The 27,688-nt window shown below is 35.5% G+C and overlaps 1 protein-coding gene across 4 annotated transcripts in view; it reads right to left on the reverse strand.

Moving 5' to 3' along the window:
• The window catches only part of Agtpbp1 (ATP/GTP binding protein 1), a 153,660-nt gene that overhangs the window by 77,753 nt on the left and 48,219 nt on the right, over nt 1–27,688 (reverse strand). For all 4 annotated transcript variants that reach the window (XM_033758789.1, XM_010605516.3, XM_033758791.1 and 1 more), the window contains exons 9-14: nt 25,421–25,458; nt 21,726–21,934; nt 20,090–20,267; nt 12,685–12,782; nt 9,599–9,715; nt 4,315–5,027 (exon numbers count right to left, since the gene is read on the reverse strand). In XM_033758789.1, coding sequence (XP_033614680.1) covers nt 4,315–5,027; nt 9,599–9,715; nt 12,685–12,782; nt 20,090–20,267; nt 21,726–21,934; nt 25,421–25,458 — 1,353 coding nt within the window. The remainder of the gene's footprint in view (nt 1–4,314; nt 5,028–9,598; nt 9,716–12,684; nt 12,783–20,089; nt 20,268–21,725; nt 21,935–25,420; nt 25,459–27,688) is intronic.

The raw sequence follows: 27,688 nt of genomic DNA on the forward strand, positions 1-27,688 counted from the left end.
AAAAAAAAAAAAAAAAAGGAAGGGGCAAAGAGGAGCTATACACACTTTGGAATATCAAGACTACAATCCTCACCAATAGCGGTAACACAAACTTGTCATCCCAGCACTCAGGAGGCCAAAGCAGGAGGATCACCATGAGCTCCAAGCCAGACTGGGCTACATAGTGAGTTCAAGGCCAGCCTGAACTACACTGTGAGACACTGGCTCAAAGAAAAAAAAAACAAAAAGCCACAATACTCATACAAACACTCGAAAGATATATAAAATAAGGAGATAGTAAATTTCACATATCAAAGTATTGCTGTCTACTACAAAATGTGCAAACATTTTTAAATGAAAGCTTTTTAAATAGCAATTAATCTTATTGGGAAAAGTCCTACACATCTAAATAATAAAACAGGATCATATTGTTTCATTAAAAATATGAAACTTTATCCCATCTTCATTCTCAAGACTACAATTCCATATGGAAATGTGGTTATATTTCTGCCTCATATCGGGCATCTGATACCCAAGAAAACTGTGATAAACATGATACAAAAATAGTATTATGATAAATACTCTGATACAGTCTTTGAAACATAAGGTATATAGATCACTCAAACTTGTTAGCAGTCACCATCACACAATATTTACAATGCTCAGAGACTAGGAGAAAAAGGTTTGAGATGGCTTCAGAAGTTACTCATTTCTGTAGCAACAAATTAGAAAACAAAATTAACATCTTCATTAAGGTCTTGAAAACAAGTGGAAAAAAACCTCTGTGGAAAAAGAAATCTTTGAAACTTCCGGAGAATCAGGGCTCCATGACCCTCAATGAAGTTTTAGAGCCCAGTCTCATCTTTCTACTGCAAATTTTCCAGGAGCAAACATAGGCAACAGACTTTCAAGTTACTGGGTTTGCTGTTCTTCTTGAAGTCCATCTCCCTTGCACTTTAACTTGTATTCCAACACACTTACCCTTAAAACACATATACCAATTCTCATCAATCTTGTGATCTTTTATCATTCTATTTACCTACCAGTACCAAAAATAAGATATTACAGTTTTGTTTTGAATATAAAACATACCCAGTGGTATATTACACTGTGTACAGAAGTTCTAAAAAATTTAAGTTTCTTCAGGAAAAAGTTCTACAAATGGCCTAATATTTAAAAAACGAAAACAAAAAACTGGACTCTTAAACTGTAGATTGGATTTGCAGGGCCATTCCAAGGCCACTGCTCAGGAGCAAGGTGAGAGATCTCATCACCAATGCTGAAGAGAATGGAGAGGACTGGAGAAGAGTCACAGTGACCCTAAGCCTCTGTAAACTTCTCCATCATCGGGACTGGCCCAGGCCCGGGCAGAGAAGAAGTGAAACTCGGGACCACAGACAGAACAATACTCTCTAAAAAGTCAAGGCGGGCCCAACGTGAGAAATTGGTGCTCTAAGAGGGTAGAAGCACCAGAGCTGAGTGTGGCAGTTTCTCCCTGGTAGTACAGGCATTTCAAGAATTCACAGAGGGCATGACAGTTATTCATGGCCATCAAACACTGATCAGCAATCAGAAAACATTTCAAACATATGTCCCTTATTAACATAAATGAATAACACACTTAAATAAGAGATTTGATGGATGGAAGCTCTAGTAACATGAAACCCACAAGGAGAAATAAGAAGGATCTTTGGCCATTAAAATTAAGGCTGAGAATCAGAGCTTTTATTATACTTATGCTTCTACTCAACAATCTTTCTTCTAATTTACAGAAACAGACTTCCTTTCAGGGTGTAAAAAGACTGTTAAAATTCAGAAAGTACCATCTGCAGTAGAAATAACATCTCAGACTCTGGAAAGGTACAGAGCTTAGGAGGTGGTGCTGAGAGGAGAGAGATCAAGTTACCCCGGACTACTATCTCACCCCAGGTGTGTCCAATAGGGTCCCCTTGCAGAGAGCTCAGAAGGGGAATAGGTAAAGGGCAAAGGGGAAGCTAGGACAGCCTTCAGATAAAACCAGATTTGACAGTGAGGAAAGGATAAACACAGCTCAACAGAAGCCTTGGCCACACCGTAGGGGAGCCCAGAGCCGGGATCCCTAGGAGCAGGTCCCTGCGTTGGTGAGGAATGACTCAGCTCTAGCATCACCACTGTGCTGAGCCACTGGCTGGCATCAACACAGAGAAGACAGGGCACAGCCTCAGTGTAAATGCCGTATCAGATCCCAGAGGAGTGGAGCTAAAGGCTATGGCAACTACACACCTTCCAGCATTATCTCAGAAAGAAAGCCGCACAGCGCACTGCTGTAGCCACCAAAGCCACATGCACTGCACAGATCCACTGTTCCACCCATATCTGAAGACCAGCTTCTCCACAGTTCTGGTGGGCCTCTCCTAGGGAAAACCTGGAAGAAAAACAGCAGGGCAGACTCCATCCCCATTGCTGCAACTGTTCTCAGGGATGCAAGTCGTCATCTCCATCCTCTGGCATCTATCTAAATCCCCTCACCATCAGCTATGGCCTTGGCAGGTCTTGCTAGCTAATCTAATTAAGTCATAACCCAAACTCTCACTCCTAAGGGAACCAAGCACCTAGGTATTCTATCATTCTCCCTCTAGGGTAGCTGTGACATATCCATTCACAGTTACAACTAGGTAAGGGAGTAGTACAAGAGGGAAAGATGCAGATGGCCTGAGCTCTGCTGCCACTGTGTAAGAGCAGCCCTCCCTCCGTGGGCTCATGTGCACCAATCGCTTGTGTCAAGGTCCTCCTTCCCACTTGCTGGCCCTATACACCGGAGTTTAAAGCACCCTACTGGCAACCACAGACTGCACTTACTCTGTGCCCTTGCTATGTCCCCTGCAACTGCTATGGGTCCCAGGACTTCTGAGGCTCCCAGACCAAAGATACAGGGACTCAAAGCACAAAGCCGCTGGTGACACACTTCTGTTCCTACCTCCTGAGTCTCTCTCCTGGGGATGCAGACTCATGCTGAAGTTTCTAATTCAGTGTGTATGCCACACCCTGAACAGTGGATGCCTGTCCATGCAGAGATCTCTGTGTTAAGCTTCATCTGCACCTTTTGGAGGCCACTGCAGACACCCTCGGGCCAGCTGCCAATAGATGGTCAGGCTGTGGTTCAGAAAATGCCACAGCCCAGGCCACACCCACACAGCTCTCCAGGTGAAGTGAGGCCCCAGTCTGACACTCAGTGGAGGAAATCACACCTGTGGATCAAGGAGCCAACTAGTGGCATTAGACACACACTCAGCTACCAAGCAAAAGTGATGAATTATACTAGATGTTGCCAATAAATAAATAAGATGCGGCTGGCTTAAAGCAGCTTACCGTCTAAGGAGAATGAAATAGCCACAGCAATATCTTCCTTTTTCATTAAATACCTTATGCACAATAAAAGTATACAAATGGTTTTTAAAGAAACACAAGTGGGCCGAGGATTTAGCTCAGAGGCACCATGCCTACTTTGCAAGTACAAGGTCCCAGTTTGATCCCAGGTAGAAAAGAAAGGGAAAGGAGGAAAGAGGGGGGAGGGGCAGGGAAGAGGGAGAGGGAAGGGAAGGGGGAAGAAAAGAAATTGCTAAGTTATTTTCATAAACCCTTGACCATATCAAAAACAGCCCAAATATATCAAAAAGGGTTTTTAATATACCAAATATTCACTAGTTGGCAATATTTAATCCTATTTGTAGTGCATATTAGTTGACTTACTAAATATAACTGTAGTTACAGCTTTTAAGAAACCTAAAGTTTTATTCTATATACTTTCAATTAACATTTCAAACAAGCTGAGCATGGTGGTGCATGCTTATAATCCCAGCACTGGCGGGAGGCTGAGGCAGGAGGATTGTGGCGAGCTCAAGGCCAGCCTGAACTACATAGTGAGATCCTATCTCAAAAGAAAGCAAACAAATAAGTAAATTTCAAGAAAAACAATACTTTCCATATTGCTTTACTTATAGCCTGTTTCAAATCATAGGCCTACATCAAGTTCACATGATAAATCACCAAGTAAAATATAGCTAGGTGATGTGCAAAGATTACTAAGTAATCATTTATATTTTTTAGATTAAACCTAAGTAAAAAATTTCTAAATTTATACCAGGTTCATGTGTATTATTTGAATAATCAATGAACTTAGAAAATAAATTTCAAAACAGTGCAAAATTTCCAAAGCAAGGAACAACAACAACAAAAAAAACATAGTAACTTTCAGGATAATTTTCTTCCTCACCATTCAAAGTAATTCTTGTATATAAATATGCCTCGTATTTTAACAAGGTCTCATGTAGAAGTATGAAGAAACTGGCAACTCACCTTTGTACACCATAGGGCCTTTCCAAGATAGGCTCTTTGAATGGAGGCTGAATGTGACCAAAATAATCAGGATAGGCCACCTCCGAATATTCCGGGACAGACTTGGTGTTCTTCACAAGTTCAATGTAGAGGTCTGGGTCATGAAGCGTTGGTGCATCAGGTACTTCAACTGATGCTTGCTCAACTGATGAATTAGACTCAGTGTCTTCATCGTCTTCTATTTCAACTCCAGTACAGCAGAGATTCCCCAGCTGAACTGTCCGGCCCTCAAAGAGAGCATTCCCACAAGCTGCCATGTGAGGACATGCTTTGGTGCACGTAAGCACAGTGAGCGGGAGACCACAGTCCTTCTTCATCTCCACAGTCAAGCCTGGGGCTGTCTGTGTGGGAATACTCTGCAGCGTGATTCTGTCCAAGGCCTTCACGATATCACTGTGGAAAGCAGAGGCAGAGGGAACGGCTCTGCTCCGGTCGTCGGACTGTTGTGGTGACGCTCTGTCAGCTTTAACATCTCCTCTGGCTACACCCACAGCAGCAGTCTTCCTCTGGCCTTCCTCGGTCTTCGGGGACACTTTCTCCTTCAGAACAGCTCCTTTTCTTACACTGCCCACGTTCCCAGCTGCTTCCTCTCCAGCTGTGGGAACAACAATAGGGCCACGTACTTTCCCGTCAAATGCAAAAGGCTTCGGTTCTTTGGAGATTAAATCGTAGTCCTTTAAAAGTAAAAAGTATGTTTAATTTGTCATCTATCAATATTAAACATGTTAATAGAAGATCAGATTTCTCATACCCTAGAAATCTCTGACATCTGACAATCTGAAAGACAAATAAAAGGTAATGTTTCAATTTCACAAATAAAAAATAAAACTCAAAATATTTTATTTTCTATTATAAAAATAATGTCTATATATCACAGAAGTATGGGAAACTTTAGAAGAGTATAAAGACATTAAAGTTATCCGAAGTCCTATTTAAGAAGAAATGCAACAACTACATTTTTATCCTTAATGAAACAATTATTACCAAGTATCTATCAGTAACATTATTTACGGAATGTCTGCATTGCTTTAAGTATTTGAGACACAGCAGTTTCAAAAAAACAAGGCTCTTCCCTTTCCTAGCTTATATTCTCGCAGTGATGGGAGAGGGACTGTCAATGCGACACCACAGACATGACATAAACATGTATTACACATGATATAAATACATTTTATATTTTAGAAGAGTAAAATACTACAGCCAAAGGGGAAGAGGAAAACACAATGTGGACCGGACATTCCGGGGGAGGTGAGGGACAGTCCACTGCTTAGGGAATCCCACTGAGTACAGAGAATAATCAGAGGCTTTGGAGAGGCAGAGCCCATGAGTGGGAGCATTCCAGGCATAGAGGACGGCCAGCGCATGGGCCCCAGAGCAGGAGAACGTCCGGCGATCAAAGCGGGAAGGTCAGGACGGCTCTGACAAAAACAAGTGCAGCTCTCAGAAGCCAGAGGGCTGGGTGCTGCATGGCCTCACCAGCCATAACTTTTGGTTTTCACTCAAAATGAGCAACAGACAAGTAACATGACATGACTTGTTTTAAAAACAATAAGCAAATATAGCATTTCACATTCAAGTCAGTAGAAAGTTGGGGACAGATTATTCTTGTTTGTTGTTGGCTTTATTTTTGCATTTTGGGTGCCAAGTGGTGGGAGTGGTGCTGTCTTATTCACTACAGGATGTTTAGCAGCATTCTTTTTTTTTTTGGTTTTTTTGAGATAGGGTCTCACTATGTAGTTGAGACTGACCTGGAACTCACTATGTAGCCCAGGCTGGTCTCAAACTCATAGCGATCCTCCTGCCTCAGCCTCCCGAGTGCCGGGATTACAGGCATGTGCCACCACGCCCGGCTTTTAGCAGCATTCTTGGCCTCTACACACTAGACGCCAATAATGTGCACAAGCACAAGCACACACCCACCCACACCCACACTTTGTGAAAACCAAGAACATTTCCACCATTTTTTAATGTTTCCTAGAAAGCCAATTGGAGCCAGTAGAGAAACTGCTCTGGTGCTTCTTCAAAAACAGACAGAAATGGACAATCTAAATCTGTTAAACAATAAACTAAAGAACCTAGTTAAGAATTGTTCAGTTGTGAACATACTACAGAACCAACTTTATATTCTCATAGACCTGGAATAGGGCAGAAATATAAAGAGAAATCACAGATGATCCCAAAGTACAGTATAATGTTGCATGAAAATCCACTTATGAAACTTTGGGAGGAGGCTGAAGGTGAGTCATCAGGTGACTCGGCTAACGATGGCTTGGATCATGTGAGCCAAAGAAGTTAGCAAGATACGATGGAGAAGTACAGAATGAAGACCTTGATTCAGATGAGGAAGAAAACAGTAATGGAAAGAAATATCTGACTAGTCAAAATGCTACAAAATGGTCACACACACCTGAATGATCCAATGTTAGAACTAGGTCAGAAAATATTAGGTTCTTTCCAACAGTGAAACCTATTAGATGGAACACCAACAATGCGATTCATTGTTGGAAACATACAAGATGTTTCCAAACACACTAATAATGAAATAGAAGAAAACATTCTTCATGCATCAATAGTAATACTCAAAAAATATATTTCTCATGACACCTCACTATCTGAACTAAAAGCCTTCATACTAACACTTTTATTCTAAGTGTCCGAATCTAAAGGATTTATGGAGAAGTGACAGATGTAGCACTGAGATTTTTAGAACAGTAATGACAATCAAGAGATTTAGTTTCCTTCAAAATTCCCCACGTTTTGACAACACAAGGGAAAAAAACAAACAAACCAACAATTTGGCTGCTATTTGCTATTTGTTGAAAGCTTTGTTTCAGACTTATGTGCCATCCAAATACAGCACCACTGACAAACAACTTGCACAGCTGCATGGTTGTTGAAGCTTTCGGCAATATTCAAGTAAACTTTCCAAATATGGTATAAAAATATATACCCTGGTAGATGTGAAGATATTTTACACCTTGAATTGAGTTTTATTCATTTATCCTACAACTCACCCACTAGGTCATTATTAGTATGGTAATAAACCTTATCATATTGTGAAAGAACTGTGATACCTATTTCAAAACGTAATCCAAATATCACATTCAACAATGGGTTCACTAGTTACCCACTATGTTGCATTTGCTAGAAGAACACCAGGTGACCAGCTCAGGAACTATTCCCAAGAACAAAGCAGAGATTCCTGAAAAAATGTTGCAAGTTCACAACAGAGAAATGTATAGTACAATCTCTGGATTTCAGAAAGATTAACAACAGCCTCCTATATGGCAAAGAAAAACAAAGTAGTACTGATACTGTCGACATTACACCATGATGATAAAATTGATAGTGAAGCCAAATATGGTGATGCATTCCTATAATCCCAGCACTGAGGAAGCCAAGACAGGAGGATACTGTGAGATCAAGGTCATCTTGTGCTACACAGTGAGGTCCAGGCTAGCCTGGACTACATAGGGAGGCCTTGTCTCAAAACAAACAAGCAAAGACTGATAGTGAAATCTCAACACAAATGAAGCCAACAAAACAAAGACAGAGTAGACATTTTTGATGAGTTATGCAGCAACTATGATGTCACTCAAAACACGAATCATTGACCAATATTTGTTTTTACACAATCCTAAATATGTGAGGCACAGTTTATAATTTCCAAAGAAAATAACAAGCACAAACTATCATGGAGATATTCTCTTAGAGGACCAGGACTGGAATTGATAAATGATCAATTACAACACTGGAAGAACAGTATGTATCTACTCAAAGAACTCCTCAAAAGAATTCTGGAGCAGACCCATGAACAAATAGGTAAAACATCACAACCACCAGGTATCCTAAGAAAACAGGAAGAGCAGCAAGATGTCAAGTATGTCCTACCAAAGAAGACAGGAAAACAAAACACATGTGCTATTAGGGTGATATCTGTGTACAGAACATGCTGTTCTTATGTATAAAAACTGCCTTAGTTTGATAACTGAAGTAAAGATTTTTTTTGTGTGGTAGAGTTGTATTTCCACTGCAGTTCACAAAAATTTATTTCTGCTGTTATTTTTTAGATTTCATAAGCTAACCGTTGACTAAGAAAATGCTGATGTTTATTCTAAACACTGAGTATATATTTGGTATTTTACTTTATTGATACTTTGTTTTCCTAAGCTGACACTGTATGATATATTAGCAAACCACTGACCAAAAGAACAGACAATATCATAAAAACCTTAATTTTAATCTAAACAATATGTGGCAGAGATGAATTAATTTAACATGACTGTTACTTTTTTTATTATTGAGTTTATTGGTACAATCTAGGTATATAATACAGTTACATTCATTATTGGGATCCTGTACCTTTACATAATAGGTCTTGGTTCTCATTTTTTCCCTTTGTCCCTGCCCTCCCTTCACCCCCCCTCCCCTCCCCATTTACAAACATTTTATTTCCATTTTTTTCATTTTCTCCTACTTTTTCTTTTCCCTTATTACCTTTCCCCTACCCTTCCCACTTTCCCTACACCTTTAGCTCTTTTCTTCCTGTTTTACATTGTCAATTATCTCATTAGGCCAAGTATACAGTTTTAAAATCTGGACACTTTCAGAGATTTATGCAAGTACCCACTACAAGTCAGCTACAAAGTGAGAATAACAAAGTACATCTACTAATTGCAAACAATTCAACTTCATTTGCTGTGAAATCTAACCTAAGTAATTATATTTTGGCAAAAAATGAGGATAAGAAATATTAATAACATTTCACTTTTTTACTGGATCAAGTTAAGGATATCCTCTTTTCCCCTCTGCCTTCACTACTGTTACAGAGTGAACTTTTTTTTTTTTTTTTGGTACCAGGGATCAAAGTCAGGACCTTGCTCTTGCCAGGCAGGTGTGGTGCCACTGAGCTACATCCCCATCAAGGAGAAAAATTAACACACAGACTATTTTTAACTTAGCACTTGCTTAGTGCTCCTCTTAAATGAGCAAAACTGAAAGAAGCAGCAAAGTATGAGATTTTATAGTGTAATTTTAAAGAATATGAGACAAAGAATACAAAACTACCAATTAAAAATTATAGATCAAAGTGATAAAAAATTAAAAACTACTCTACCTCCCCACATTTTATAGATAAGCAATTTGTAGTTCAGAATGTCAATATAATTATTCTTAAATACCCAGAAAAGCAAGTCTAGGTTCAGTCTAGTCTAAGGGCGGGGGAGAAATTTTTATTAGTATTTACCTGAAAATCATCAACAAGCTCAGGGAAGAGGTGTTCATACATTTTTAGTTCATCTATTGTTCGTCCTGGTACTTGCTGTGGTTTTAATTTGTTAATATCTGTTTCAATATCATCATTCTGAAATAATAAAAATTGCATGTCAACAGTTTTTTAAAGGTACAACTAGAGAAAATAATCATTAAGTAAAGTTGTATCAACTTTATATAAATTCAGATTTATGTATTTTTCTTAGATTGTTGTTATTGTCAGGTTTTTCTTTTTTCATGGTTATTCTTTTTGTTTTTTTGGTACTGTGGATCGAATTCAGGACCTTGAGCTTGTGAGACAGGCGGTGGCACCACTGAGCTAAATCCTCGGCCCTATTTATGGTTATTCTAATGCAACAGGGTATTTGGTTCTTCATGACAAAAAAAAAAAAATCTGTGTCAAAATCAAGATTAAAGTATGTATTTCTCAATCTTCCCAAATTGCCATCATATCACATATTTTATTTTATTTTATTGGTTTTTGAGACTGGGAATTGCTAAGTAGTTCAGATTAGCTGTGAACTCACTATGTATCCCACGCTGGCCATGAGCTCACAGTAATCCTCCTGCCTCAGCCTCCTCCTGAGTGCTGGGATTAGAGGCATGCACTAACATATCTGGCATGTTGCACATTTTAAAAGGCAATAAAACTTAAGAAAGCTGAATCGAAAAACATATCTATATCTATCTAGATCTATGTTTGTAGTGGTAATAACCAAAACAGCTAACAGTGAACACTAAAAATATACGAAGCTAATTTAATTTTCATAAGCCTAAAGTAGATAATATTATTACCTTAGTTTAACTGAAAATAATTCATAGGTTAAGGAGCTTGCTATTAGTTTACACCTTGCAAAGGTAAGAGTCAGGACACAAAAGCTGATCACTGCCAGGGCACACAGTGTTGGCCAGTAGAAGGCACTGCCTCACACAGACAGAGGGCTGTCACACACTTACACACCGTGATAAACAAAGGGTCCTCACAGAAGCTCAGTGGTACCACTGACTTTGTTTGTCAGAAGAAAAAAAAGTAAGGAGTGGTGAGGGAAACTTCCAGACCTAATCCTCATGCACCTTTAGGAAAGAAGAGGGTAAATTTAAAAGTGTCTTTGGAGAGAGCAGATGTGCAATCCAAGATGAATCTCATCTGTGTGTGCCTAAGAGAAGAGCCACTGCACCTGGGAGAGGGCAGGCTCAGTGCAAACAGCTTCCAAGCTAATCTCTAGGGTACCCAACTGCTCGCCTCACACAAACACAAACTCAACGTGATCTTCATAGATGACTAAAGAGAAGTAATAAGACCACTATTCATTTTTAATTGGTACTCATTTTAATGTTCTATTTATCTTACTATACATGAACTAATTTTCATCCTTAAACCAAATTTATTTTACTATGCGTCAATCCTTATATATATGTAGCTAATGCCAATCGCTATATCATTATTTAATTATGTAAGTTGTAATTTTAGCTACATTTAAGTTACAGATTATGAACCAGTAATATAATTTTCTTGATTAGCATCTAATAAATAGGCGATATTTCCAAAAACAGTCTTATGAAGTTATAGCAGTATGATGCTATATTGGTGCATTTATGGGTAAAGGACCATGACACATGATATATATAACTTACCTACAAACGGTTAGAATGGTTTTAAAGTGTGTGTGCATGCATACATGCTCACAATTTTCTAGGAGCAGACTCAGCCACTGTTATAATTTCTACAGTTTTATTTATCCACTCTGTCTTCACATTTTCAAAGCAACCCAACAGATATTTTTAATGAAAATTGAGCGTGACAAACAAATTATACTGAACATACATTGTTTTTAATAGACACTGAATAAGAAAGGCATATCAAAATACAGTATTTTAAAGAGATTAATCTAGAAAATTTAGTATAATCTGGGAAATTTTACTACACCTCAACATTCACTTTCTTTTCTTCTTTTTTTGTTTGTTTGTTTGGTACTGGGGATTGAACTCAGGACGTAGCACTTGCAAGGCAGGTGGCAGAACCACTGAGCTAAATCTCCAGCCCTACATTCACTTTTCCAAACACTTTTTAATATTCTTCCTGATAGACAAGAAAAACTTTTGGGAATTTAAATTCTATCTTGGAACTTACTATCCTCCCCACTGTATCAGGTTCAGAATCAAAAGTGCAGTTATCCATCAGAGCTATGATATTTATTTGCCTTAATGCCAGAAGACAGACTATTTGACAATTTTGCCAAAGCATGTCTCAGTAATCATGTTTAGTAGTAGCAAAACTGGTTCTATACTTGCTATTAGGATAGAAATATTACAATATCTTAAGATTCAGAAGCCTGAGTATACTCCAACTGTAATGTAGTAATCTAAAATTTTTAAAAATTAAAACAGCCAAGCAGCAAGTCAAATACCCTCTCCCAAAAAAACCAAGCAATAAGCAAAACGGTTAAGCAATCACAAACCATTTTTCTACAGATAGTGTAGTGGTCCCCTCTAATACTAAATAAAACAAAACCAAGTACCAGAAGTACCATAAAATCTGAAAAGTCACCTGCTTCTTTTACCTACATCTTATGACACAATAACTTAATTTTCTCAATTATACACTACTTTTTCCTTTTCTAATTAACAAATGAATCATTATGTAAATGGCCCAGTGTGAAGACTCATTATAAACACTAATTCTTATAAAAATGCTTTAGTTATAAACTATTTTCCTCCTATTTTTATACCCCCAAAGAATGGCGGACATAGGATATTGGGTTTGGAATAAGCTGTCACAATGGAGCCTCAAACCATTATCTGCAGGCTCCTTAGATTCTCTGTGATTTCAAAATCTAAGGGAGAAGGTTAAAAAAAATTTTCTCCTTCAAAGGAATGAAACAAGTTACTTTAGGGCCTTTTTCAGCCCATCAAATTTTAGACATTTGCTCTTCAAGCAATTAAGTATCCATAATTATCATACTGCAACAAGTTAAATACATTACACAGATTTACCAGACCTCTTTTTTATAAATGAAGTACACAGCCTGTAAAGCTGACTAATGATAAAAATTTACTAACCTTGAAACTCTGATCTAGGTCGTCTTCATTTTCAATTTCATTTTCAGGTTCTAAATCAATATCATCGTTGTCATCACTTTCATCTACTACGTCATCCACTGTGATACAAAACGTGCTATAAGTAGGTCAGAGGTAGGAATTCTAAAACATGCACATCCAAAAATAAATATATAAACTGTATAATATGTATTATAAGTACATAATCACCAAAAAAAGCAAATGAGATTTCTTATTAAAAATGTCTAAGATTGCACCAGCTACTGAAAAAACTATGAAATACATGAAAGTGCTTTATAATTTGAAAAGTACTGCAAAAATAAGTGAGTTTTTTGCTAACATCCTCAGATTTTAAAAAATTTTTATGTTCTAAGAACCAGAATAAAACATCCTGTTTCCTGTTCATGATAAATGTCAATGTCACATTTGACCCCTTATAATTCCCCTCCCATTTGTGCCAATGACTGTGTGCCATGTACTGTGTTGTGTGCTGGGATGTTTTAAAGATATATAATCCCTGCCCTCCAGGAGTAAACAAGTAAGTATACTACAGAAGATAAATGCTAATAGGCATAATCTTCAAAGTGCCATGGGAAAAACAGAGAGCAGTACCAAGTTGCAAATTGTTTAAGAACAAGGTGTTGATCTCTTTGCATAACGGATTATATTTAAGCAGTTTCTTAAAGAAATTATGACACATTTCTATATAAACAGGGAGGGGTGAGTATGCCTTTTAAAACAAATAACACTAAGATAAGTAAGTACAAAGATGTCTTTGAAAAATAAAAACTAGCATGTATAATATGCTTGAGAAAGTACTAACAGGCAAGTAAGAATGAGAACAAATGGAGGATTTATATAGTTTAGACTACTATAGATTAGACTTCTAACCTACAGAAGGAAAGCACTGAGAATTCAAGAGGAAAATAACTGAGAGAGAACAAGTGATAGAGTGAGAAGGACTTGTGTTTTCAAAGAGCACTCTGAAAGATGCGATCAAGGGGAGTATATGGATAGAGCAAAGGCCAATGAAGAGGAAGGAAAATCCAGCAGTAAAGGGAAAGGATACACATTTTTAAAAAATCAGGGACTGAATAAAAAAGGACATGGGCCACGGATGTAGGGGAGAAAAGGAACAAGAGCACAAGAGTCTTATGGGATTATACAGTAAGGCACAGTGCTTTTAAACAAGGTAGAAAATGCTTCTTTAAAGACAGTTTACCAAATTCCTTTGGACTTCCTTTCCAGCGTGATGCAGAGCAGGGATTACTGACTGTCGTACTACTGTATGTTCTTCTTTCCTTGCCCTGTGTGTTAGTTACTGGGCTTTCAGCCTCCCTTGAAGTAGTTACAGACATACAAACCAGTGACGACTGGTTAATGGTACATAATGCAAAGTGATAAATACAAATTCCAGGTCACATTCTTTAAAAAGAAAATCGCCTTCTCCATTTTTTTCACTGCCATTTCAGGGTGCATGTAATTTTATCATGAGAGACAATGAAAACATTCTTTGATGACCTAGAATAGCAACCTACTACCCAGGGATTATCTGCTTATATTCTGGCTAGATATGGGGTTATATGGGTCAGAGCAGAGGTAAAGGGATAACTTCTCTTTTAACGGCAGGGCAAAAGAACTCTGGAGACAGAATTCGTGAATTTCTAAATTCAAAGTCCAATTCTCCATCTTGCTAAATAGTTCATGCTAAGCAAGTCACACAGATTTGTGCCAGAGATTTAGATGTGTGGTGCCGCTGCCTGCCTCACAAGTGCAAGGTCTTGAGTTTGATCCCAGTTACCCCCGACCAAAAAAAAAAAAAAAAGTTTATGACTACTCTGAGTATAATACAGTTCTCTGTAACTAATACAATACCAAAACGCTTCAAATTCTTCTGAAAAGAGCACAAAAAAAGTGTAAGTATTCATATGGTAGCCAAGATCTATTTATGCCTATAATCTATTTATGCCTAACAGCAGAAAGTCATGGATAAATGGAGAAAACTGACACTTGGAGAAAGAGAGGGGAGACAAAAGAATTCATGGGGAAAAAAATTAAAGGACTGCAGAAAAGCCTATTACAAACAGGAAAAATGACTGCACAGATAGGGATAGGGAAAACATACTTCATCCTCAGAGACCAAACATGCTTTTAATTTCAGGCCAAATTTGTCAAATATTTTCCTTTATATGCTATTTTCCTTTGGATTTCTAATCTAGATGTAAAATGCTTATCTTAAAGGGTCAAAACTTTCTTATCTAACCTAAAAATTCAACAATATTCTTACACCATTACCAATAATATTAATTACTACAGCTTAATCATACAGTTAAAACCAGAGAGTATAAATCAAAATTCTTATTTTTTATTTTCAAAATGCCTTTGACTCATTTATAATAAAAAACAGAATACAGCCAGGCAAGGTAGTGTGTATCTATAATTCCAGCACCTGGGGAGAAGATGGCAAGAAGATTTTGAATTTAAAGTCAGGCTAACTTTGAGGCCAGTCTGGGATATATAGTGAGACTGCCTCAAAAAACAGAAAGAAACAAAACAAGAAATACAGCAAACAACCTAAATATCTATCAGTAGGACACTAATTAAACAAATGATACTAAATCCACAAGATGTAATTATCAGAGGGAAGGAGTGTTTTCTACAAGGGTTTGTAAAGTATATCCAAAGAGTTTATTTTTGTGGTTGCTTTCCTCCTGTAAATGTGATCTACTTTCCCTTTATGTCTTTTAATGTGAAATAGGAGGAACAGGGCTAAAGGTGTAGGGAAGTGGGAAGGGTAGGGGAAAGGAAAGGAGGGAAAGAAAAAAATAGGAGAAAATGAAAAAATGGAAATAAAATGTTTGTAAATGGGGAGGGGAGGAGGGGGTAAAGGGAGGGCAGGGACAAGGGGAAAAAATGAGAACCAAGATCTATCATGTAAAGGTACAAGATCCCAATGAGGAATGTAACTGTACTGTATACCTAAAACGTACCAATAACATAAAAAAAATTAATTGGTGTTTGTTAAACACACACAGCTATATATATTTATATTTCTTTTTTCCTGTTTGCAATAGGCTGCGCACATATAAATGTGTAGGTATATACACATACATACAAAATAACCACTTAATTTCATTCATTTTTCTTGTAACTAGTGTTTTGTCTGTCAATTCATTATTTTGCTTTACAATTCATATGTAATAGTATATTATTCTCCATAGCTATTGATATATCAATCTCACTCTCTTAATAGCTAAAATCTTTCTTTTCCTCATCTAACAGATTTAGCTAGAGCTTTCAAAATGATACTAAATTAAAATGGTTGAGAGAGACAACCTCTTAACATTTTATTACTATTTGTGATATTAAGAGTACTCAGATTGTTCAAAATACATTTCTGGTTTCCTTAATAAACTGTATCTGGAACTGACACATGCATTTTTATGAAATCTCTTGATGCCAATAATCTTTTCCTTCCTTTGATCTATTGATAATAAATTTTATTATATGTCAAATAATATGGTGAAGTTACTTTCCTAAAAATAATCCTTACTTGGCCCAAGTGTCCTAGACATGAACAACACTGCTCAATTAAGTTGCTAATTCTTAAGTTTGCTAGTATTTTGATATTTATTTTGAGGAGTGATTTTGATCTATAGGTTTTTTTCAGGTTATTCTTACCAAATTTTGCAGCATCATGCTAGCTTCTAAACTTTCCTTTTTTTTTTTTTTTTTTTTTTTTTTTTTCCTATGCTCTGGAAAATAAAGAATAGGGAAATTTCTTGGAAGTTAGAGAACTAATCTATGAAATCATTAGCACTGAGTGTCTTCAATGAAGAAGCCTGATTTCATATTCAACTTATTATTTAAATCAGTTTGATTATCTGTATTTCCCTATTGCATTGTCCATTTCAATGATATATTCTAATTTACTAGGGCTTTTAGCATCTACTTAGAATGATTTAATCCCGTCTATAATTTGCCAAGGATTTAGAGGTATATTAACACTATGTTTCCATCACAATTTATCCTTGTCATTTCAAAGACTCTAACTTTATCTATTTTTGTTATATTATTTGGAGCACGTATTATCATAGACTATATAAAATAAACTTTCCTGTCTTGTTTTATACATTTTTTTCTTGGGTATTTCTATTTTGTATTAGAAGATGTCTTCCTCCCTTCTCTTGGGCTAGGGGTAACATACACATTTGCCACTCTACTTTCAAATTTTCCACTCTGTTGTTTTAAGAAGTTTCCAGCAAGTATTGGCTGGATGAAGTTCATTTATTAACCCAATTTTAAGTCCCTTTTCTTTTCAATGGAGTGTTTTATTCATTTAGATTGCTAATTAATGGAACTGATTTACTTCTACTTGCTTTGTACTTAGCTTGATCAGGGGTCTTGTATATCTGAAATTCCTTGCTTTTATGTTTCAGAGAGCGATCCCTTCAAGAATTTTTCCCAAGGGAAAAAAATACATAATTTTACACAGTATTTCAAAGTGTTCATAGTCTCTAAGTGAAACCCAGTTTAAGGATCTCTGTTCTTTTTTATTTTTATTACTACATCTGCAGTAAATAATGTTTACATTCCTTTACAGTTGAGAATACATATTTCTATATCATTTTAGAAATGCAAGAATAGTATATTAGGAAATCTATCAATATAATTTAACAGACTCAGTTTACAATAACTGTGTATTTAGGACTTTTAACCAAGGATTAGCTGATACATTTTATAACAATAGCATACAAGCTATTTACTATTACATAGTTAAACAGGTCATAATGGTTAATACAATTAGTCTTCTACTGTGTCTTCCGTATTCTTACATTTTTAATCCAGCACTTGACTGGCTGAAATAGTATTTCACATAATCGCTTTGGTAAGGGTACCCATATAATATATTCTGTCCCCTTACATTTCTAAGAATGTAGCACCTTCACAGATGATGGAAACTAATAAAGATTCAGAAATCTTGAGTTAGAACCTTTTTTCTTTAAATCTCCATTGATACTACTTTACTATCTTCTGGCATTTAACATTTGAGAGAGTAAGTGTTGAGGGCAACTGCATTCATTAAACAAATACTAAATGCACCTTTATTATGGCCCATGTAATCTAACGGATGTTAAAGATACAATGAAGAAAAAAACAACAGTCCTACTGTGATAAATACATATTCCATCATTGTCCCTGTTCGTGGCACACAGCTCCTAAATCCCTTGGTATTTCTCAGGTGATAGGAGCATTTTTCTTCTAAAGAGCACAAAAGTCTTGGTGGAATCCAAGAGAGATTCAGGGTGGAAGCTGGTGGCTATAAAAATGAACACATATTTATAGAGAGGTTGGAGTTCAGCACTACTAAACCTCTAATTAGAAAAGATAAGCTGAGATTGAGTTGCTCACCAATAGTCAATGATCTGATCAATCATGACTGATCAAATCACAAAAACCCTAAATGACAGTGCACAGAGAGTTATAGGGTTAGTGAACACACCAAGGTGGTAGGAAGGCAGTGTGCCTAGAAAAAGCATGGGTCCACATCTTTTCCCACACCTGCTCTTATGCATCTCTTCACATGACTATCAGTGTAACTTTGAAAAAACAGTAAACAAAGAGTGTGTCTGAATTGTGTCAGCCATTAAAGGAGATCATAACGCTGACAAGTGGGTTCTAAGAACTCCCCCACCAATCTTGCTACTGGCATGAACAGTAGGAGCATTCTTATGGGATGGCACATTAAACCTATGGGGTCTATGCTAACTCCAGGTAGTGCTAGGATTGAACTGAATTGTATGATACCCACCTGGTGAACAGAGAAGTAGAGAATACACTGGCATGAGAGAAAACCAATCTACATATTTGGTGTTAAAACTATAAGTAAAACAACTCAGGCCTATTTTAGAAGAACATACAAAAAATAATAAAGACTTTGATACATATAATGCAATCTGATATGTGCAAAAACAACTGAAAATAGAATGAGAATATTTTCTTTGTGCCTAGACAGTTATTAGAATCTTCCTCTCACATCCAATTACGAAGGCTTGTTAGAAAATGTAAATCTACATTTCCACTTTATGGATTCATCAAGTCTAAGAATCACACATAAAAGGACCTAATGGAAAAATAGTGCCTCTCTTGTTTTTTACCACATTTGGTGAATTCACCGCATTACTGGTCTATCCATTAATCTGGACACTAAATAAAGAACACTATGGGCTATATCTTGCTTCCTTTCTGGTATAACTACCTGCGCTGCATCATAGGAAGGCCCACCAGCTTTCTACCAGTTAGGATTACCATTTAAACATCCAAAAGTTACACTCCCTATGTGGAGACATGGAAGAAAAATAAATTTCAACCACCCTCGGACTGTCCCTCCAAATGAGTTGCTGCTCACCTTGGAGACCCAAATTACACTGTGGGAGGGGTTATGGACTTGACACTTTCCTCAATGTACTCATATCTCCACCATACTTGTTCTATATTCTATGTTCATCTCATGAAGATACCCTCTAACCTACTTTTCAGATTTGGGACAGATTTTATATTTTCAAAATCTGTTGGTAATTTCAAATGGAATGGGAAGATGGAATTAATTCCTTTCATTTATCCACCTACTTTGCATCCACTAAACTTGTGCTTTCATAACTAAATATTTTTAAATATAATAACACCATTCCCTATTGACATATTCCATTAATAATTCTACATTAATAGTAAAATGAATCACAGATACTTCTTTTAAAGCATCTACTTCATGTATTTTATATAAAGACATTTCTTTATAAAAAAGTCATAAACTTAAGTCAATACAACGTACCCTTTTTCATTTTGCCATATATTTATCAAAAATTATTTTCTCACATTAAGATTTTAAAATTATTTCTTTTCTACATACCTACAGTATTATACAGAAAATGACAGCCTGTCTCTGATAATTTCACGTATTTCTCCAAGTAAGCTATTTCTAACTTTTTAAGTATAAACCATAACAATTTTGGTGACTGGATATTTTTTGACTTGAGAAATTAACTTGAGTAAAAAGATACAAATGTAAAACCAAACATAATGACCTAAACATTTAATGGCCTATCTTATTTGAAAATTTATATAATTTACCAACTTATATTCTTATGCAATAGTTTTTCACAATTCACATTTCTGTACACACAACATACCCTATGTTATTTCCCCTTAATTACTAGATTTTCTTCCTTATAGTTAAAGAAATAATTATTAACTAAAATAAAATATAAAAGTTTACATTGTTCATTAAGAACTTTTTGTGCTGAGGAGTTGTGGACACATGTTTAAAAGAGAAAGAAAAAATAATGAAAAGTCCACAACCACAAAATTCTAAGAACCAAGGAAAGCCAGCAAGAATTTGGAGTCCAACCTTCAGGGGGTAAACTGTAAAGCTGGGCCACAGGTCCACTCACAGGCATAACTGGTAACTGGAAATGGAAAGAACTTTTAATTGTTGGAAGTGGCAGGCGATTCTTGGGGAAACACTTCCTCATTATCAGACTGGAGGTATTCACAAGAGGATCAAGAGTCCGGACTGCCAAACACTCCTGTTTTTAAAAAGAATAAAAAAGAAAGAATGTGCCTTTAGTAAATTAAATCAATGTTATACTACCTCAGAAATTAATACATTAATTTTCTACAGACAAACATTACAAAAACCAGTATTTTAATAGAGGAGAATTATAAAGTAACTTTACTGTTCAGAAGTACACAATGTAAATAATAATTTCATGTGGCAAAATTTCCCTAAATATTTTAACTATACAGAAATCAGTATAATTTTTATCACCAAAACCACTGGAATCCTAAATATCGGTGACAAAGAGCCTCTTAGATCCTTCAATGATAACAAACAGCCCACAGCAGCATGCATGCCACAGGTTTGCCACAACTGCGGTAGGCAAACACCCTAGGGCATATTTAGCAAGTCTAGGACACAAAAATTTTTTAAAGTTTATGGGGAATAAGGGTGGAAAAGTATCAAGAAAGCAAGAAAGATACAAGAAATACAAAGGAACATGCATTTTATTAAGCCTTTCTCAGAACTCTATCAGTATCCTACTTAAGGTCCAAACAATTTGATTTGTTGCAGTATCTAATTTTCAGGAGGGTTAGGGCATAGAGGAATTTGAAACTATGCCACATTATTATCAGTGACTGACATTTACGCAGAACTTTGATACACTATAAAATTTTTATATCCATTTCATATCTGGCAAGTCAATACAGATGAAAAATTAAGGCTCAAAGCTCTTACATCAAATATTCATCACTGACTATGCTAGGGATAGTAAAAACAAGTACACACCACTGCTCTAGAAGACAATCCTAAAGGTTAAAAAAAAGTTTCCTAATATCTTAACTGTTGTTCTGTAAACAGACACTGTTTACGTGTAAAACCAAAAAGGCACAACTAGGATTCCTGGCTGGTATTTTTAAAAAGTCAGATGTCTTTTCTATAATTACAGGCTTCTAAAAACAAGAGGGTTGCACTGCAACATCCCCACCTCCCATACCTGACTGTCTTCTACAGATGCTCAAAAAGGTCTCACTGAATGTACTCTCAAGGATACCTATGTCTAAAATGGCTGGCAGAACTAGCATTCTCCTTACAGGTTCCTCCTCTACACCTTCCCAATGAATAAAAGGCTCAGCCAGAAGGAAGACATGCAGAGCACACACAGACAATAGAAATACCCTACCAGCTGCAAAGGATACGCTTGGAGGGGAGAATGAAAAGTAAGCGCAGCCAGCTGCACACCCTAGAAATCACAGCTACATGGAATCCTTCGCTGACAACAGAGGTTTTTACACATCTTTAACCTGAAGGGGAAATCTCACAGTGAAGACATATGCACTGACCACTTTCCTCAGTTCAGTATAAGGTCACACATGAGAATGACTGTACCTTCTGAATTTAAGTTTTAATATGTAAACTTTACTGACTATTCAGTTTCCTTAAGATGAATTACATTAAGCAGAGTAACAGGAAGAAAACAACTCACTTGTGAAGTGTTATACAGAATCTTCATCCCATTGGCATTGATAAAGGCTTTTCTTCCCAACTTGATGTTTGTAACACTTTTTAAGCTCTGCAAAATTCCTTTCCGAATAAGCATGTTTCTATGTCGATTATCATGGCGGTGCCAATCTACATAAATTGTTAAAAGCACTTGGACATATCCTCTGTCTACAGCTCTCCTGGCATTTGTTTCTTTAACAAAAGAAAATTGAGAAAGGATATACTTTAAATGACAAACAGAAAAGGGTAGGATAAATCAATTAAAAATATAAATCAATATTGTGATGAATTTTCATAATCTTCTTCCTGGATTTTTGCCTGCTTTGAGACAGGGTCTCATGTATAGCATGGGACTTGCTATATTACTGGGGCTCACCTCAAATTTGTAATCCTCCTGCCTTAGCCTTCCAAGAGCTGGAATTATAGACATGTGCCACCCATGTGGCTGAATTCTTATAATTCTTATAACCTGCCTCCAAAAAAGGCAACATTTAAATGTTTTTCTAACATAGAAAATGACAAGTTCTAGAAGACCTTGCTAACATTTTCCAGCAATTCCTTGCCCATATAAATATTTGTAATTTTGTAATTTATAAATATCAAAATCTCTTTAGTAAAATTAGGTCATCTTTTAAAATACATTAATAAAAGCTTCATGTATTTTAAAAGTTATGAATATACATACTGACCATATATTAAAAGTAATTTTAAAACCTTTAACCTACTGTGAATATAATTTTGTTAAAAGTCATTATCACTTTTGTTAATTTCTATTTTAAAACTGAGTTCCTACTGAAATTAACCCCATTGAATTATAGCTCCCATTAACAAACTTTGTTTCCATGGAAATGAATTGCTCAAATAAACTCAATTATATAAAATCAATGCCATAGTAATACTAATTTTAAAATGAACAATTTTTTTAACAAATGAAAGGTAAGGAGCATTACATAATTAGAAAATAGTGCTTTCTGGGCATTAAAATTTTTAACATAATGAAAAGTATATTGAAGGTATTATATAAAAGATCAATTTTATTAGAGTATAAATTTTTGGGGGTACTGGGAATTGAACTCGGGTCCTTGCATTTACTTGCAAGGCAGGTGGTGGCACCACTAGGCTAAATCCCAGGCCCCTGGAGTACAAATTTAACCTAGTTTTGTTTTTTTTTAAAGTATCAAATATTAACCAAAAAATAGTGTATTTCACTAAGATAGAAGCAAGGAAATTGTATTACAGCAACACACCAAGCCACCCAGGGCTACTTTTGTGAATCCATTATAAGCACTACAAGATAACGGGTTGAAGTACTTACCCATTTGAGGCTGTGTAGTTGCAAAAATACATTAATCTCTTAAATTTCCATGTACCTATAAAATGACCCCAGCCTCAAGATATGGACACTAAGATGACACTCACTTTAGATGCCTGAGATAATTACAGTTTCCAAACTCACTAAAATACAACACTGAGATAGATTTACTAATTCCCTTTCATTACATTCTAATATTAGAGAGGTAGAAGCAACTCACCAGGGAAAGAAAGTATTCTTATGTGAAAGTTTTCAAACCTCTTATTATATCTAAAATAGCTTGCTTGCTAAGACTATGACTTAATGTCATAAACTGTTTTGACCAACTAAAGTTTTATATAAACAAAGATGTTAATACCAATCGAAATATGTAAGCCTTTAGTTTACTAGCTGCAAATATGATTTTCTTAAAAGACATTATGATCATTGCAACTATTAAAAACTTTGTGCTTCTGCTAGAATTCCCAATGACTGAAACAATATTTATAAGAAATGTTAAAACTATGTATGAAAGATCAAATAAAAAACACTGCCATAGTTCAAACACAGATGCTGAGGTGACCCTTAAGGGAAGTGAACAGATCCATCTATAATCTGCATTGAGCAATATTATACCAGATAAATGTGTTCAGGGCACAAAACTCCCCATAAGCATGTCTCCTCTTCTTCCTTCTCTAATTAAAATTTAAGTTTAACTTTAGGCTGAGTTTAATCCACACATCAGCAATAGCAGTTTAGCTGCCCATTTTTACATTCTTTATACTATTCAATACCTTATATTCTCCCAACATTTATCTTAGTAGTTGAATTTATCCTTTAAATACAATGAATCTTTAAATATATAAATAAATGAAGAATGCTCCAAAATGCTATGGCCCATTTAAAAATGTGCTACAAAAAATTACTCTGCATTATTAAATTTCATCCTGTTCAAGGACATTTTGTCATTTGAAAATATATTAAACTACTTGTCAGTTACATTTTTCTATCCCAGTGGCTAACAGGTATATTTATCCACCAACCTCCTTTGTAAAAAGAATGGAAGGAGTAAAAGGAAAACTACTTAAAATTGAAGATACAAAATTTCATCATCTTAGATTAACTGATTTCTACAATATACTTGAAACTTTTGAGAGTGTTAGTTTTTACTAACAATTTATTTATTTGTCATTAGTGATTCTGAAATCAGTAATCTTTAATAAAATTTTAAAGCTATTGTGATCCACTCCAAAAGTATGTGTCTCTATTAATTTAAGGATTAGTACTTAAATAGCTTGAATTACACAGTCAAAGCACATCAAAGCCAAGACAGAATACTGTTTGAAGTTAATGTGATTTCATTCTAAAGTTTATCACACTGCATATGAAAATAAAACAACATAGCTAGCCTACCATATATTTCAAGAATGAAACTGTCAAATGAGAACTCTATGATATAATAATACCTAGGTGATTTTTTTTTTTTTTTTGTACCGGGGATCAAACTCAGGACCTTGCACTTGCAAGGCAGGCAGCAGAACCACTGGGCTAAATCCACAGACCATATCTAGGTGATTTTTTAAAGTTAATAAATCTTTACCAAGTAACAGATTTTCAATCAATTAATCATGCGATTTAAATCCAATTTAAAAAACCAATTCCAGCAATTCAAGCTTAAGGGCATTAGCCTCACCCTTGATAGCTTAACAACTGCCTGTTAATTAAAGGTCGAGAAGATGGGACATATGAAACTCACCAACAGAGATGTTTGAGACTATTAACACTGAATTACTAACTTTAATTAACCAATAATCCACTATCTTATTTACAATAAGATACTGAGTATCCTGGACAGTAAAAAACCATAAATGTATTGACTATTCTCCAAAAGACTTCAGTTCTGAAGATGAACAGGAGTTTTATTTTGTAATGAATTTCAGTCGTAGGTTTAGACTGTCACTTTTTTAAATGTTATAAATTAAAATTTATGGTAGAAACAAAATTCTAATGAGAGCTTTTAAATTAAAACCATGTGACACATAGCAATAATAGTTGTTCAAAACAGTTCTCATATTAAAACTTTTCAATGTCAAGTTAGTTTCATTTTTTCAAAACAATGATGCATGACAGTTATTTTCCTTTTCCTAAAAATGGGAAATAAATGTGCTTGAAAAAATTATATAAATGTACTGGATAAAGTATAGCTCAATAAACATAGGGTATTAGTTATGACAGCAACTGCACAAGAATTTAAAATCAATCTCAACATTAGAATATGATAAACTAGCTTAAAAGTGTAGACTAAATTGTATTTCCAGTTTCTTTAACATAGTAAATAGAATGTTCAGAAAAAAAGAATCTAGTATTTCTAGTATTTAAAAACTTACTTGATTTTAGCAATGCAGCAAGAGTGTCTAAAGCAACCCTGTCAACACAACAAGAAAACACAAACAACAACAAAACTAGTAAAATTAATCTACAATGGTAAATTCATACAATCTTTCAGATAAATAATTATTCTAGTATCTATTCCAAGATTTACTGTTATTAGAGCATCAATTACATATGGTATTTCTCTACATGCATTTCTCCCTTCAGCTTAAAATCAGAAAGAAAACAGATATAGTGTGTAAAAAAATGTTAAGACAGAAAAAATACTAACATTGTTTAATTAAGTCTTTCTGTCAGAAGTTAAATGAATGCTATCTATTGTTGTACTGGTATTGACCTGAAAGAGTTCACAAAGGAACCACAATGTTAAGAACAGAAGGCCCAGAGTGGCAAAGGAATTAAGTACAAGGTTTAACACAGAATAATTTTATAACTACAAAATTCTATGTATATTTTCACTTTCTAGCATTTAAGTATTTGCATTCTATCAAACTACAATCCTCATACCTAAGCCAATATCTACTATAAAACATTGGAACGTGGAAGTCTGGGAAGAAGAAAGAGCCCTAATATCTTTTAGCTACAAAGCACCAAAGAGAATAAATAACAACACTAATTATTATCTACAAAACTCCTACTGCCCCTCAAAGGACAAGGGAATAGCCCTATAGACTGAAAACATATATATTTGTGCTCAGTTACACATAGTGAAATCAGCTGCCATTAACAAGCTATAAAAGTGTATATTATACCATTATGGAAAACAAAATAATTTTTCAAAAATGAGTTACTAAAAAATGGCACTTAATTTCAATAACTTTCAAAATATAAGGCTACATATTATAGTACCTCTTAAAAGATGTCAGTAATCATAATTATTTTGTATTAAAATATGTAATTACCAATTTAACTAAGCATTCACCCACTATCAAGCATTTGTTGAATGCCTACTAGATACCCACAGTAGCAATTTCTTCACAGGCATAAAATTAGAAAATAAACATATCTCTTCCACAGATAATTGTATAATCTACACAGTCTACAAAAAATAGACTTCAGAAATTAAAACCAAAAACAAGGCAATAAAGTAAAAGTTGACACATTAATGGTAAAGGAGAGGTAGCACAAACAGATGGTAAAGGAAAAAAAGAATAACTGATTAAAAGATTCAAGAGGGATGTTGGTTCATAGTGAAACCTGAAACAGTAATCCATGACTAGGCACAAAGTAAGTGTTCGACAAATGCCCAGTAAGAGAAAGTTCTTATTAAGTATACTTTGGCTTGACACCACCAATAAAGCAAACATGTAAACCTTTATTTATAATAATACACATAAAACAAAAACAAAGTATGTCCATTTTCAAATATTATATATGTGTACCTATCTAAAAACAATGTGAAATGCTGGCAGTAATGAGTTAAAAGTAAGTGAACATTTCAGAACTATGTACTGAATTTTCACCACATGAATGAAATCATCAGTGACAAACATTATACCTTTACAGCTGTGCAATAAAAAAATACAGGAAACTGAAAATTTATCAGAATTGGGGTGGATAAGGATGTCTTTAAAATCAATCAATCTTAAAACACAGAGCTAAATGGATCTTCCAAATGAAACTGCTCTTTTTCATTTATTTTTGGTTTTTTGTTTGTTTAGTTTTTTTCTGTGTGTGTGTGCCAGAGATCGAACTCAGGACCTAGAGTATAAGAGATAGGCGCAGGACACCACTGAGCTAAATCCTGGGCTGAAAATGCTCTTTATAAAAATCAAAAGGAATAGAAGAAATGGCTCAGCAAGACTGATAAATGCCAGGCACCATTCTAGGTGCTTCCTATACATGCTTTCTACTGTAATACTTAAAACAATTTTAGTTTATAGAATTGGCCTGTTTTATGGATATGGAAACTTTATAACATCCCTACAGTTACATAAAAACTCAATGATAATATACATAATATAATCCACTTGTTGAGAAAGAAAGTTATGAAGGCAGAAATGTTTCCCTTTGAGAAGACAACCTGTAAGGCCAGGTAAGGGAGCTGAACTCAGTGTGCCACAGCCTCACCTCACTTGCTGCACAGCCAGCATAGTCCTTCTCCCTGTCTGCCTTGGTTCTCCTGGAGGGTCCAAGATCAGGGGGTAGGCTGCAGGGTCTACACCCAGGGAACGCCTTCTACCCTGGCACCAAGCATCATTCTCAGATGATGACTATGCACCCAGCACAAAGGGCTGCTGCTGAGGACTTCTCTAGTGTTTGAG

The sequence above is a fragment of the Fukomys damarensis genome, unplaced genomic scaffold (assembly GCF_012274545.1).
Source record: "Fukomys damarensis isolate Sample0158 unplaced genomic scaffold, DMR_v1.0_HiC HiC_scaffold_4, whole genome shotgun sequence".
NCBI classification, from domain to species: Eukaryota; Metazoa; Chordata; class Mammalia; order Rodentia; family Bathyergidae; genus Fukomys; species Fukomys damarensis.